The following is a 15,340-nucleotide window of genomic DNA, read 5'->3' as shown; positions in this document are numbered from 1 at the left end:
AAATTATAAATAGAAAAAGTTAATTATTTAAATTTTATTTTACAAAAATTATCATTTTTAATATTGATGGTGAGCAGAACGCTTATTTTTAGTAAATTTTTATTTATGTTTTCTTTTGTTTATTTTTGTGGAAAATGTTGCATGTCTCATGGCTTTGCATATGGGGTTTTTGGAGCAAAGGTAAATATTTGTTAATCCAAAAGCAAATGGTATGTTTTGATTGTTGATAACAGTATTTTATCTTTAGGTTTAACCTTCTTCTAAGAGTTGTGAAGTTTGAAGTTTTAGTTTGGATAGGCAAATTTAGAAAATAAGGGAAGTTGTTTAAGTTTTAACAGAATCTCATCAAAGTAGAAGATCTAAATATTTTGTGGCAATAATTGTATTTAATATGACATGATATATTTGATGTGTATTATAGACTTATATGTATAGAAATATAAAGATATATGAGTGTCATAGTTTTTTTATATATAGATTTTGACTTTCGGTGTTCAGAAGATCGTTGAAAGATGCTAATTTATGTTATTTAATTATTGGTGGATGGAAGAGTTATTCAAATTAATAATAAAATTTGTTTTGTATAAAATTCCAAACTTGTTTGAATTTTAGTTTTATTTCTTTCAAATAGATGTTGATGTGAATAGATAAATTTTGTTTGATTAAATAGGTAAAAATAATTAGATAAAAAATTATTCTTTTGAAAATTAGTTTAATATGCCGAAAATTGAAGTGTTAAAAGTTGATTTCTTTAGAGAAGTGTTTTCTTTTTATGCTGAATAATAATAATCAGGTTGCACTGAATTTTTTATTCAAACGAGACAATTTTTTGCTCAAAATGAAAAATTGATGGTAAATTAAGCTTGTTTTTAACTACCTTATGTTCAAGTTATTAGTCATTCTCGCTTAAGTAACCATATAGGGATTTTGAATGTGCTCTCCACTTAACTTTTCCTTGAAAAAAATTAGATTATGAAAACTGAATTTGTTTTCAACACGATTTTTCTTAAGTGAGGGTCGGTTATGTCAACGGGGCGGATAGGGTATGGGCAGTAATTCCCTCGTACCCTATCTGCTAGATAAATATTTACTCCGTACTTGTACCTATATCCATCGGATATCCAATATTGTGCGGGTATTCACCTATTTTTTTCATATCCATGGCCATGGGTATCCACGGGTACCTGCGGGTATTTGCACAATTTTTTAAAAAACAAATATTTAATCATAAATTCAAATAAAATAAAATAAAATACATCACTGTCATAAATTTTAAATAAAGTTCAAATAAACTCAAGTTGATACAAGTCCAAATAATTGTAAAAGTAAATATAAAATGACGTTCAACACAATGGAAATTCTTTAATTAGTGCTTTGATCAACAAACTCACTTCTTCCGATTGGTTCCTGAAAAATAAAGAAAATAAGCAAATAATAAACTTCAATTGCCACATGCCAAGTATTCTTATTTTGGTTCCATCATTTGACAACAAGCATATCATAAACGTCATTGTCTATATAAGATTTGGTGTATATGTCCAATTTCAAATAAAGAAAAGATAAGGATGTCAAGGGGTGTAAGTTTAGCGGGTAAGGGTATCTACGGGTACTATACTATGATACTGTACCCGTCCCGTTAACATGCGGGTATCAAAAATACTCGTACCCACGGGTAGCGGATATCCATTTTTAATATTCGTTTTCTACCCGTTGCGGGTTTTATCCGCGGATACCCGCAGATACGGATTTTTTTTACATCCCTAGGGTCGGTTTGTTCAAATTAAATTCTTTTACTCGAATTAAAAAAAAAACAAAAGATTGATTTCATAAATATTTTAAAATGTATGTATTTGTGTACGTAAAGGCTTATTCCTGTAATCTTTATAATTTTACAATTGTATAGAAAATATTGAGCTAATATTGAGCTGTATCATTTTCTTTGATTTTAGTTAACAAATTTATTCATATATATATATATATATATATATATATATATATATATATATATATATTTTGTAGTTGTGAGTGTTTTATTGGGAAATATAAATTTTGGATGATAAGGGGTGAAATCTTATTTGAATTAAAATATATATGAACAAGATTATATGAGTGTACTATAGTGGTCAAGTTGGCTGCTACTCTGCAGCAGTTTCTAACTTGAGACATTAGTACAGTTTTGACTTTCTAACTCAGCCTTTATGCCTCGGTTATAGAGCAAACGAGACATATAAACACGCGGTGGCAATTTTGAAAATTATGCATCTTTTTATGCTTCGGTTATTATAATACCCGAGGCAGAAATCCACATTCTGCTTCGGTTCACACAGACCCAAGGCCTAATGCCTGCTAGAATTTTCAAATCTCCCACAATTTTTAAATTTTCATTTGAACGAAAAAGTTCTACCTCGGTTGTCCAATACCCGAGGCGTATACTTCTTAGCTGCTTCGTTTGATTTGCACTGAGGCATAAGAGTTAGGTCAAATAAATAAAAAAATCCTCTTCAAAATCAAACCCAACACACATAAAAGCAGGATAAGAATCGTTCTCGCATTCATGGTTCCTGGTGACGAGGTGCCTGCGACGCTGATGATGGTTTTCAGTGGTGGTTCGCACGCGTCTCCGATGAGCATCATGACCGTCGTGACGGCCTGGTTTCGCGACGCCGTCAAACCCTTTTTCCTCTGCTGGTTTTGGGTTTTTCTGCAGGTTCTGTTTTTGGCTGCGGTCGCCTGCGTCGATGGTGGTTCCTTTAGCGGTGCGCGATTCACGATGGCTTCGTCAAAGGTTTTCGTCTCCATCGTCATAGCGGTGTCGATATGTTACGCGTAGGGTTTCGAGTCAGTGACGATCTGGTTCTAGGTTTTCCTGCAGGTTCTAGTTTTGGTTGCGGTGGCCTGCGTCGATGGTGGCTCCTCCAGCGGTGCGCGATTCGCGATGGCTTCGTCAAAGGTTTTCATCTCCATCGCCACAGCAGTGCCGATCTGTTACGGATAGGGGTTTCAAGTCAGCAACGATCTGGTTCTACGACTTAGGACTCACGTTTTGGGTCCTCAGGCTCGATCAGGTCCGGTGATGGTTCGTCACGATGGTGGCAGGACTGGTTTTTCTTGCCATTGGCAGTGACAGCCTTGGGTCGCTGCTGCCATTTCCAGTGAGACCCAACCACACCATCTCATTTCACCATTTTAGGGTTTTTGAAGAAGCGATTTTAGATTGGTCCTGTTTTGTGTTTTCTCTGAGTTTCTCTTTTATGCGAAATCGAACAAAGCTTGTGTTGAGTGATGGTGACAAAGCCTTCGATTAGAGCGTTATTTGATGACGAGGTTCCAATGGTGAGGGTTGATGTTTGTGGTGTTTGCTTTTGAAATGGTAATGGGAAAAAAGATTTCGAAATGGCCACTGCATTGCTTTGGGTGTGTGGGTGTTTTAATTTTTTTATTTATTTTTAATGCCTACATTAGGCCTCAGTTATTCTAGAACCGAGACAGTAATGATTAAATATGTCTCAGGTGTGAACCGAGGCAGAAAAGTAACCTTTTTTATCTCGGCAATATATGCCTCGAGTCTTAAACCGAGGTCAAAGATTTAAAATAACCGCGGCAAAAATTCTCTCTTACACTAGTTAGGTAACTTTATCACAATAGACAGATTAGCTGTCATCCTAAAAGGTCGTTAACCGGAACTAACCACTAGGTTTAAAGGAACACCATACACAAACCATAATTGAGTACATGATGGTATACTAAGTAGATACTTTAAATAAACATGAAATCAAATAAAATACATAACGATGTGGTCAATCAACTAGGTGGATTCGCTAATCACCTATACCAACTAACCATAACAATACAAATACTGCCTACTCTAACTTAGAGAAAAGACAATTGAAACCATTTTGAAAGTACGGTGGGCCTGAAGTTTGGGCCCAACTAAATCCACACCAAACCCAATAAAGATTGGGCTATTGTAAAACATAATCAAAACCCAACCTGGTTCGAACCAAGGTAAAAACAAGATTAAACCCCTATAAATAAGAGTAGACCACAGCAATTAAGAGTTACACATTTCAGTAGTGCATAATTTGAAGTTTAACTTTGAGAGCATTTGCTGACTTGATTATTTGAGTCCTTTCTACAGGTAACCCTCCAATGATCCATCAAATGTCGAATGACGAGGACGTGACAACTAGGACCGAAGGGCGTCCATCCAAGAAACTCAAAGATTGGGATAAGATAAGGTTTCAGTCCCGTAATGATCTAATATTGTCCATGCAGGAACAATGAGCAATCACATGTAATGTGCAAATAGAATTATTTCTGGGGAGAAAACATTATATTCAAATCTTAGTTGTGTATTGAATTTAAAATTTTGTATGAGATATATTTACTTTATTGATTTTAGACTCACATAGAAGAATATATTAGGTGGTGAGGTTCATATAAATTAGTTTGTGATGTAAAAATGAATTGTCTCTAATAGGTCATAATGATTCATTCTTTCACATGAGTGAATGTGTTCTTATATTGTAGCTTTGTTGTAGAGACAATATATTGAATATAATATGACATGTATAAATCTTTAAGTATAATTAATTCCACATATATATCTTTCAAAAGTAAAATCAAGTATTTGCGATATTGATGTGAGATAAAAATGAATTGAATATTGTTAGGAAAAAAAAAGTCCAATGGTCCATGTTTTGATTATGTGTTGACAACCAACAAAGTCTATAATATGATCATTATTCATTTGTAAAACGAAAGGTTTTTGTTCACAACAAATCTTGAATATGCAAGTGTTTCTTTGAGAGAAGATAAAATATTCTATAATCTTTCTATGCATTTCGTCACTATTTTTCTGCTTGGATGATATGCACATAATATTAAGCTAACAATGTACTTAAAAAAAAATACTCTTATGCTTATTTTATGTGGTAAAGAATGTTTGTTTTCCTTTGTTTGCCAAGAAGTTCAAAAAAAATCTTTTCACATCAACAATTGATTGGTAAATGAGCTATATGTCTTATATGGTTTAGTGTTTTACACAATTTTAAGTAACGACATTCTGACCTAATAAGTTTTAAGAGCTATTAGGATGTTGCTTTAAGAGATAATAACATTTAATGCATGCATGGAAAACATGTTATTGAATTAAGCGCTTACTACTGGATCCAAAGTTATAACCATTAGTCAGAGCGTAACTATTTCTACTTAAGATCATAACAACCTAAACACCATTATTCAATTGAGACTCTATCCACCTAGCCTCCGCCATATGACAATTGATGTATCTTGCAACTCATTTAATGTCTCCTTTACATCCAATTTTCTCATATGCAAGGAAGATGTTCTTGTGAGCTGAAGTTGATCAACAATCTACAAAAGGGTTTGCAACAACTCTTATATAAAGCTACCTTTTAAGAAGAAGCGCAATATGATTAATTTGGAAAAAAGTGTTGAAACTCTATTCACATATTTTTGTGTCCTAAAAACTTTGAAAGAAAAATGTTTTATTTATTAGCAAAATAAAAAGTGTTTTAAACCTTATAAACAATGAAAGACACTACCCTCCCTGATGAACAAAATCCATGATTTTTTAGATCTCACCTTAGATAAACTATCTCTTAGCTAGGAGTGACTGCTTGTTAAACAATATTTAGTGAGTTAGCCAAAAGTGACTATGTTGCAAAATAATACTCGAGTTTTAAGTCATAAGTAAGTATTGAAATAATACTTGATGGATTAGCCAAGAATGGCTACATTTTGAAACAATACTTGTACGGTTAGTCAAAAATGGTTATGAGTTAAAACAATACTTGTGTTGTAACGTATAGTGTGAGTTTGTATAGGAAAATTTAATCTATTGATTAAGAATTGAATATAATTTATGTTATTAGACAAACCAATATAAAAATGATTGAGTATTTTCCTTCTTTTTTTACCCTGTTATATTTCATGTTATTATATTTGAACTAATGTAAGGAGAAATTTTTGAATGTACTGTTTGAAAATCTTTGTCAATTTGTCTGAGTATATATTGTCAAAAATTTGACCAAAATTTTCTAAATCACAATTAACCTTCTCTTCTTGTGTTTTAATTGTAGAAATATATGTATATAGTTTTGATATATGTATATAGTTTTGATATATGCATGTATGTAAAACTTTAAAATACTAACTTACCCAATTTTGTATAATTGTGTTCTATTTTCAACAGTAGTGATGATATTACATGAGAGAACACACCATGTTTTAAGGGTGAAATCTCAACCAAAAGAAATTGAAGAGATAAAAAGAGAATTTTATTTTTTATTTTTTTTCTCCTTAGGATATAAATATTCTACAGAGAAAAAAGTTTATTTTAAAGAAATTTTGAAATGTAATATAAATATTATATATGTATTTATATTATCTTTTGATATGATTGATGGTTGTTAGTAGGATATTACATTTTTAAGGAAAGGTGTTAAACTCTTAAATGTTGAATTTTAATGTAAAAATAATAGGAAACTGATGGAACTGAGAAAAAGAAAACAGTGATATAGTAGGTGGTTTATGAAAGAAAATGGGAGGATTAAAATGAAGATAAAATAAAAATGTGATTTTAATTATTTATTGAAAATAAAATAAAAGATAAAGTATATACATATAGCATAGGTATTTTCAAAATATGTTCATAATTATGGTACTTTCATATTTTTACTCGTTCATTATTTATGGTTTTTGTTTATTTCTTTATTCAAAGTTTTGTATCTAAATTACTATTAATTTCGACTTCATGTGTGCAACTTTCAACATACAAAGAAACGAAAATTTTCTATAGTTTCTATCTTTTAAGGATTCCACCTCATTTTTCTAGAACCAAGCAATGTAATAACTATATTTCTGTATAAAACCTAATAACCATTAATGTTATTAAAATAAAAGGCCAAAAAATAAATTGGATTTTCAAGCTAATACTTCGTTGGCCTTCTGCTTTATCCAGCCTTGCACAAAATGGTCCCAGGTTTCCAGTGAGCTATAAATACACGCATGTTATAGAACAATAATTGCATTTATTGATAGAAAATAATATTAAATATTGGCATCTTATATTATTTTTTTAAATCAAATAAGTATCTTCTTCTAATAAACATTTCGATTCAAATTCATAATTAAAAATAAATTGAGCATACATTTCAGTTACATTTGAGCATGCATGTATTAATTGATTTTACCCTCTACTTTAAATGTTTGTTATATACATCATGATGTTAATGGATACTTAAAATGTTTATATAAGCATGTTCGTTTTCATTTTGAGAAAAAGGATGTTGTATTTAACAGAAGTGACGATAATGTTATAAAAGTGATATATTATGATGTATAAATTCTACTGAAAATTGATACCTTTATTTAATGTGTGACTATATTTCAAGTAAAAATGTTTCAGGAAATTGTTAAACAGAAGTTATATTTACGGTGATTATCGTAATAACTTAATCATATATGGTTTGGATTTATGCATGTACTTTTTTATGATATTTAGATTTTGGTTACTCGAGGTTTTGTGGAAGAAATTTGTGTTTTTTCTGAATTTTATTACCATAGTTTTTTAGATATTTCACATTATAAAACTTGCAAAATAAGTAATCAAAAGTAAAATAAATAAATTATATTTTGATTATGTTAAATGCGAGGCACAAAATTAAAAGAAATTATTTTAATGTACTTCTTGTTTAAAATATTCACAGAAAATCTTATCCAATAAAAGCTTTGTTCTCTGACAACCTATTATTGCATGTTTCGAGATTTATTTTATTTTATTTTAACTATATTAGTTTAATGGGCGCGAAGTGGTGAACTTATCAATTTGACTAGAGTTTTTATTAACGGGTACTTTTCCAATATAATTTCATATAAAAACACTACGAAATATTAACTATAGATATTTTTCAATAAATTTAATTTAAAAAAGAAGAAGTTGTATCCGTATTTGTTAGATATTCTACCCTGACTCGTCGGAAGAATGATCCATACAACACAATCTTTTTCGGATTTTCCTTATATAAACAATTTTATTAAATCAAGTTGGAGATCTTCCTTATAGCCAAATCATAATATATAATGGAACGTAAATTGATTTTTCGAGGTTAAATTTAAATTTTATTTTGTTAAAGTAATATTATAATTATCTAATCTTTATTTTAATTTTACTAAAAAAAATTAATGTTTATTATTTTCGATTTTGTACATTATAACAGTGATATTAATTGACATCAAAGGTAAAAGTCGACATCAATTCACATTGATTTTCCTTAGCGCCATTTTAAAAAGGAATTAGATAGTTTTTAACGTCTATTAGTATAATAACATATGTTAAATAACATTCAATTATTTAAACAAATTTGCTGAGTATCTTGAGATAAGATTAAATTATAATATATAAGTAAGTTAAATATTATTTTTTTTGAAGTAATTTAGTGGGATTAAGTTTGAAATAAGCTTTATATCTTAATATGGTATTAGAACTATGAAAGTTTATTTTAAGAAAGGTATAAACTTCATTACTTTAATATGGTATCAAAGTCATATGAATCTATTATATTCAAAATTTAAGTTTATCATGTCATCCAATATTGGTCTCTCTCAATTTTCACATAAAAATATGTTTTAACCGAGATTTGACTCTATCTATAATGCCATATCATATCAAGATTATAATATCAAGATTTTTCGATTACCAAAGATTTAACTTTGTATGATGTCATATACTATTAGAATTACAATATCAGGATTTTTCGATTACCATAATCAATATTTTCAAAAAATGTATCAAAGATCTTATTATTTAAGATAAAATCAAATTATATTATATAAAATATTTGTTGGGTATTAGGTTCCCTTCCTACTCAAAACATGAGAAGTTCATGTCTCACTTAACCTAGTGGAGAGGGAGCTAAAAAATAAGAGAGTGATGGAAAAATGAGAGTTAGAATCCCCTGAGAACCCTAACACATTGAGGGAGTGGGAAGGGAAAAATCTGTTTACATTTTTCGCTGATCTGTCACCGTAAAATTGACATTACGGATTCATTCACTGTTGGATCGTGTTGAAAATTTTACAGCAGGTTCTAAACACATTTTTCTTCATTCTGACCGGTTATATCGTCGATATGAGGTCTGAGTTGTGAGAAATTGATTTCACACTACAATCGTGAATTTTAGGGTTTTCTTGTCTTTCTCTATTTGAAAGCTTTGTTGTTTTGCTATTTGGTTGGGTGTTAACACTAATTTATGCAGTTGATTTAGACTCATTTGTACTATTATTAATCATAATAGAGCTATTTTTTTGGTATAAACGACTCGTGGTTTTTACTCTTTGTTTACTTTGAAGAATTTTCTTCGTTATAAATCTTGTGTCTTTATTCATGATTATAATGATTTATTATTGTTGTTATTTGATAGTTTCTCTTCGTAAATTCTTGTTAGAACAAATTATATTCACTGATTAGCTGGTAAATTAGTTTTGTGGTTGTTTTTCCTATCAATACCAATCTCACCTTCTTAGATTATTTTCTTAGATTATTCATAAATATATAACTAAATTTAAAATGCTCAAATCTATTAAAAATCCCACATGAATTAATAATAAAACAAAACTATAATATAAAAATAGATATAAATTTTATATTTATAAACAATTTTATGACATTAAATTGAGCTTAAAGTTCCTCTATTAATAATAATATTATAAGACAAATTACCCTGTTAAAATATAGAAAAGAATATATTTTTAGAAACTTTGAAATATTATATTGTTGGATGACCTTGGATAATTAGAAAGGACATATTATATATATGGCACGTATGTGACCTAAAGAGTGACCACGCAGGGACCCATTGCACTTAAAATGACTGACAAATGCTACTCCCAATCCCACCTTATTCTCTGTTCCATTTTTTTTATTTCTTTTTCACTTCAAAACTCTTTTCTTGATGGAAATAGTAATAACTACGATACCCTGGTTTCTTCTTGGTAGCTCTTGGTTACTACTATCTTCATCTTCTCCACTTTCAGCAATACAATTCCAAAACAGAATATACTACCACCCTTCTGCTATTTCATCAAAGTGGCTTGCAAATTTGCTTTCTTTCCGACATACACTTCAATATGGAAAATTAAAAAAAAAAAAAAAAAAAACACTTTGAGAACCTTTTCAAACGTATTAAGTAGGATTTTCACGGTAGAATTTTGATTCGATTTTTAGTTAAAAATACATACAAAACAAATTTGAAAGTTATATTCTATTGAATTTAGTTTTAACAGAGAAAAAATTCAACCAAATTAAATCAATATTTTTAGATTTATTTATGATGGTTTTATAGCTTTTAATTCGTAATTTCTATGTTTTTTTATTTTTTAGATATATAATTAATTTTTCTATTTCCTACATTTTAAAAAATATTTACACAACATGTATTAAACTTAATTACAGAGACACGAAACTGGGAGATTGAGTTCTATGGTTATTGGTTGCGCAGAAGAAAAAGAAAATAAGATTAAATTAATTTAATTTTTTGGTAAAAGTAAAAAAGTAAAAATAATTTAAAAATTGTGAAATTTATCCCACTATATTTTACTTGCATGTATTCATTTTGCTATTTCTTATTTCTTTATTCTGTTTTTTCAAATACATCTCATTTTATTTTTATATCTTTATTTTTGTTTCTCTTATCTTAATTGAACAAAGCATTAATCTGGATATTTCCATTATTCGATTTCGGTTCACGTCTTGCATTTAATTGTTTTTCCATGTTTAATACTTCAATTAATTTGTTATGTTTTCACGTCTCTTTATTCAACTCCCTTTTACACTATTTTTACATTTCAACATCATATTCCTCCAATACTATAATTCTTAAGATATATGTGAATATTAGTATCTAATGAGGCATACATAAGGTGTAAATTTTCATAGAGAAAAAAATAAAACGAGTTTTCAAAAAAACCAAAAACTAAATATAAAATATAGAAAAGTTACTTAAAATTTTGTTAGTTAACATGTACAAATAACTTCACCCTCTCATAAAAGAAAAGAAGTGTTAGAAGCATAATAAAACAGTGATAGAACCTTTTTATAATTTCACAGATTTCACCCTAACTTTCTCATGAACCGAGAGATTTTACGTTTATGAGAAAAAAATTCTCTTTGCTTCATGTCAACAACCTAATCACTAGAAAAGCTAATCAGAATTCTGTCTTCTAGTCCTACTGTTCAAACACTTTTAGGCCAAAGAAAATTGAAACACAAAAAGCCAGTTCTCAAATACAATGAATGAACATTATTAATTATAATTCAGTTAAAAGTCATTGATGAGAAAATAGCATTGAAGGTTAGCTATAAGCGTGTTATAGGTGCAGGCAGGGTAATGGTGCCTATATATACCCTTTGGAATGCACAAGGACATGTCACACAGCACAAGTTGAAACACAAAGAAAAATGGGTTCTTCTTTGTGGACTTGTCTGATTCTGTTATCACTACTAGCTTCTGCTTCTTTCGCTGCAAACCCAAGAACACCAATTGATGTGCCATTTGGCAGAAACTATGTGCCTACTTGGGCCTTTGATCACATCAAATACCTCAATGGAGGTTCTGAGATTCAGCTTCATCTCGATAAGTACACTGGTATGCATATGATATGCAGTGAATGCAGCTTGGTTATCAAATTTTTCATTATAGTTTAATTATACTCATGCAATTTTGAACAGGTACTGGCTTCCAGTCCAAAGGGTCATACTTGTTTGGTCACTTCAGCATGTACATAAAATTGGTTCCTGGTGATTCTGCTGGCACAGTCACTGCTTTCTATGTAAGAAAAAAAAAAGTTTGTTTACTTTTTTGTTATGATTATGAGTTTCTGCACCAGTGTTTTTGTTGAGTAATAACCTTTTTCTGTGATTGGAACTATTCAGTTATCATCCACAAACGCAGAACATGATGAAATAGACTTTGAGTTCTTGGGAAACAGAACTGGGCAACCATACATTTTACAAACAAATGTGTTCACCGGTGGCAAAGGTGATAGAGAGCAGAGAGTTTATCTCTGGTTTGACCCTACAACTCAATACCACAGATATTCAGTGCTATGGAACATGTATCAGATTGTGTAAGTAGTCACTGAATTAGTAACAATTTCACCTTCCCTTTATCATGTGCCCACAACATGTTTGATATAAAGGGTAAACAATTTTTGGCCCTAAATTTGATCACTGATTTTTTTTTCTTTTCTGTCTGATATATCAAAGAGAATATACAATCATTATTTGTGATCTTTATTACTAAAAGAGAGGCAAATGGGGTGTGCAGATTCTATGTAGATGACTATCCAATAAGGGTGTTCAAGAACAGCAATGACTTGGGAGTGAAGTTCCCGTTCAATCAACCAATGAAGATATACAACAGTTTGTGGAATGCAGATGACTGGGCCACAAGGGGTGGTTTGGAGAAAACAGATTGGTCGAAAGCCCCATTCATAGCCTCTTACAAGGGCTTCCACATTGATGGGTGTGAGGCCTCAGTAAATGCCAAGTTCTGTGACACACAAGGCAAGAGGTGGTGGGATCAACCAGAGTTTCGTGATCTTGATGCTGCTCAGTGGCAAAAACTGGCTTGGGTACGCAACAAATACACCATCTACAACTACTGCACCGATCGTAAACGCTACCCTCAAGTCCCTCCAGAGTGCACCAGAGACCGTGACATTTAATCATTTTAACCTATACTTTAAGGCCCTCATTATTTTCAATATCCATAATGTTCCCACCTAAGTGCTGATACAGATTTCATTTGAGCTTGGTATTGCTTCTTGTATTGTTGATAATCATATCATCATTTATTGCTTCTACTGTTTGGGCTGTGTATGTACCTAAAGATATGGCACTGTGCCTTAATTTGTATCTGTAATGTAATGTAATTCTGTTTCACTCTGAATCAATATACCACTGTTACTACTGGGTTATACTGGTTTATAGGGGTGCTATTATTATTCTTGGTTTGTCATTTTTGTTGTGTACTTTCTCTGGTGAATGAGTTGGAATGCATTTGTTTGTATCCTTATCCTCGTTATTCGGTCCCAAATTGAAAAGACACCGACAAGGGTAGTCAATGGGAGGAAATAAAAAGTGGAAGTGGTGGTGAAGAAGGGTGATTCTGAAACATAGACAAAAACATTGAACAAGTGGCTCCACTGAACAACATTTCTGCATGTGACAGTAGGGAGGTTGCAGTGGATAATCACGAATTGGGAACTGTGTTTTGGATTTGATTTTAACGTTTTTATTATTTTCTTCTTTGTTTTTATAGAAATATAAATTATTTTAATCTAATATTGGATAACATAATATAATTTATAAAATAACTTTAATATAAAAGATTCTAATGTGAAGAATATTAATTTAATGATTATTAGAATATAAATATATTAAATTTATTTTGATTATTTTAAAGTTATTAAAATTAATTTATTTTTCTATTACTAAGAGTATTTTGATATTTTAATAAATAGTTTTAAAATATTAGAATTTATATAAGAGTTTCTTTTATGAAAAGGAGAAAAATTACACAAAGGAAAAAAAATGACTTTGACGGGAAATGATTTTGATATGAAAAGACTTTATATCAGATAAATTTTATATCATCAAGAAAGTTATTACGAAAAGTAATGCTTTTGAATTGTATTAATAATATAATTTTTGAAAATCATATAATATTGGAGTTTGGCTAGTTGTTTTCTTGGTTCATGAGACCATTTATTATGAAATATTTTAAAAAAATTATTTTAAAAATAGGATATTCATTATGATTCTTAATGACGAAAAGGATTAATATATAGCACTTTGAGACCAAATAAAATATATCAATTAATCAGGTGAAATAGATATGTTGAAAGTGAGATTTATATATAGATTATCTAATAATGTCATAATAATGATGATTTAATCACACTAAAAAGTACCATCAAGAAAACTTTTCATATATTTTAGAATTTGAATTTTCATTGAATTCCACATAATGTATGACAAGTCCTTTAAATTTTAATGATGATTTGTATTAAGAATAGTAGGGGAAGATTGGTGGTGATGGTGATAGTGTTGTTGATCAGTTACTTCCACCTTCATTGAACTTTCCTTATTATTAGGTAAAGTCAACTTATAGTTGATTGTAAGATAAAAAAAAAAAAAAATCACGTGTCTTGAATTTGATTGTATTTTTTAACATGTAAAATAATTTTATTTGGATTTACCGTTAAATTTTCTACAGTTACTGTTGCTGGGAAGGTAAGGATTCTTCAGTTAGAGAGATCTTTTTAAAATATTGATTACACTTTCTATATATAGTTTATTATATGCATAAATTTTAAATTTGAGGATAAAAAATAACAAAATTATATAATATAAATTTTTGCATTATAATTATTGATTTAATAATAATTTTGGTTTTTTAGTTTTAAACTATTCATATTTTAAGATTTCTGAATTATTTTATATAATTTTGATTCCTAATTCTTATTGTCTGTAACTTTATTTAAGTTTCAATTTTAAAGATTCGTCCTTTCTTTTAATATTTTTACTGATTTAACTTTAATTTTGAATGTTTTTATTTTTTATTGACTTAATTTTAATTTTGAAAATTTCTTTAGTTATATTTTTATTGACTTAATTTTTAATATTAAATTTTTTTATATTTTTAGTATTTTAAAAATATTTCTTAAAATATTTGAAATTAGTGTCACATGACGCGAGGTCGAACCAACACTAAAATATACAAATAAAATTATAATTATTTTTATTTCTTAATCTCTTATATTTTTTATATATCTTTAGAAGAAAAAAATTGATAGGTGTTACACGATGTGAGCGACTAACTAAAAAAAATAATTTCTTCATTTTTCTTAAATTTTTTATTATACTTTTTTTTATCTTTTATTTTTTAGTATTAAAATTATTTTTAATCATCATTTTCATTCTTTTAGGTGGGTTTGTGAAGAGATAGAGTTAAACTAAAACAAAGACAAAGATAGAATAAAAACAATGAGGAGGCGCATAGTTAATAAAATGCATGGTGTAATGAGTAATTAATGTGTCGTGGATGTAGTATTGATGAGATAGATTAATGACTGGGGGAGAATGATGAAGATTGGGGCATATTATTATGCTTCTATACGTGATGAGAAGTGTTAAAACAACATTTGAACTTAAAACATAGTATGAGAAGTAACAACAGACCAATAATTCAACACATTATAGTGAGTGATAATGTTGTTTTCTACCTTTTTAATGGTGTTTAGTTTTGTGAAT

The 15,340-nt window shown here is 29.4% G+C and overlaps 1 protein-coding gene across 1 annotated transcript; it reads left to right on the top strand.

Moving 5' to 3' along the window:
* Nucleotides 1-11,439: 11,439 nt before the first annotated feature.
* On the top strand, nt 11,440-13,010 carry LOC114181348 (xyloglucan endotransglucosylase/hydrolase protein A). The gene is made up of 4 exons (XM_028067773.2): nt 11,440-11,669; nt 11,753-11,853; nt 11,957-12,150; nt 12,351-13,010. The coding sequence occupies exons 1-4, from the start codon at nt 11,483-11,485 to the stop codon at nt 12,748-12,750; spliced, it is 882 nt and encodes a 293-aa protein (XP_027923574.1). The 5' UTR covers nt 11,440-11,482; the 3' UTR covers nt 12,751-13,010.
* Nucleotides 13,011-15,340: the final 2,330 nt, after the last annotated feature.

This window comes from Vigna unguiculata, chromosome 4 (genome assembly GCF_037176805.1).
Source record: "Vigna unguiculata cultivar grain cowpea cultivar isolate G323 ecotype 2 chromosome 4, ASM3717680v1, whole genome shotgun sequence".
Taxonomy (NCBI): Eukaryota; Viridiplantae; Streptophyta; class Magnoliopsida; order Fabales; family Fabaceae; genus Vigna; species Vigna unguiculata.
The sequence above is the reverse complement of the archived record's forward strand: the minus strand, read 5'-3'. Positions and strand labels throughout refer to the sequence as shown.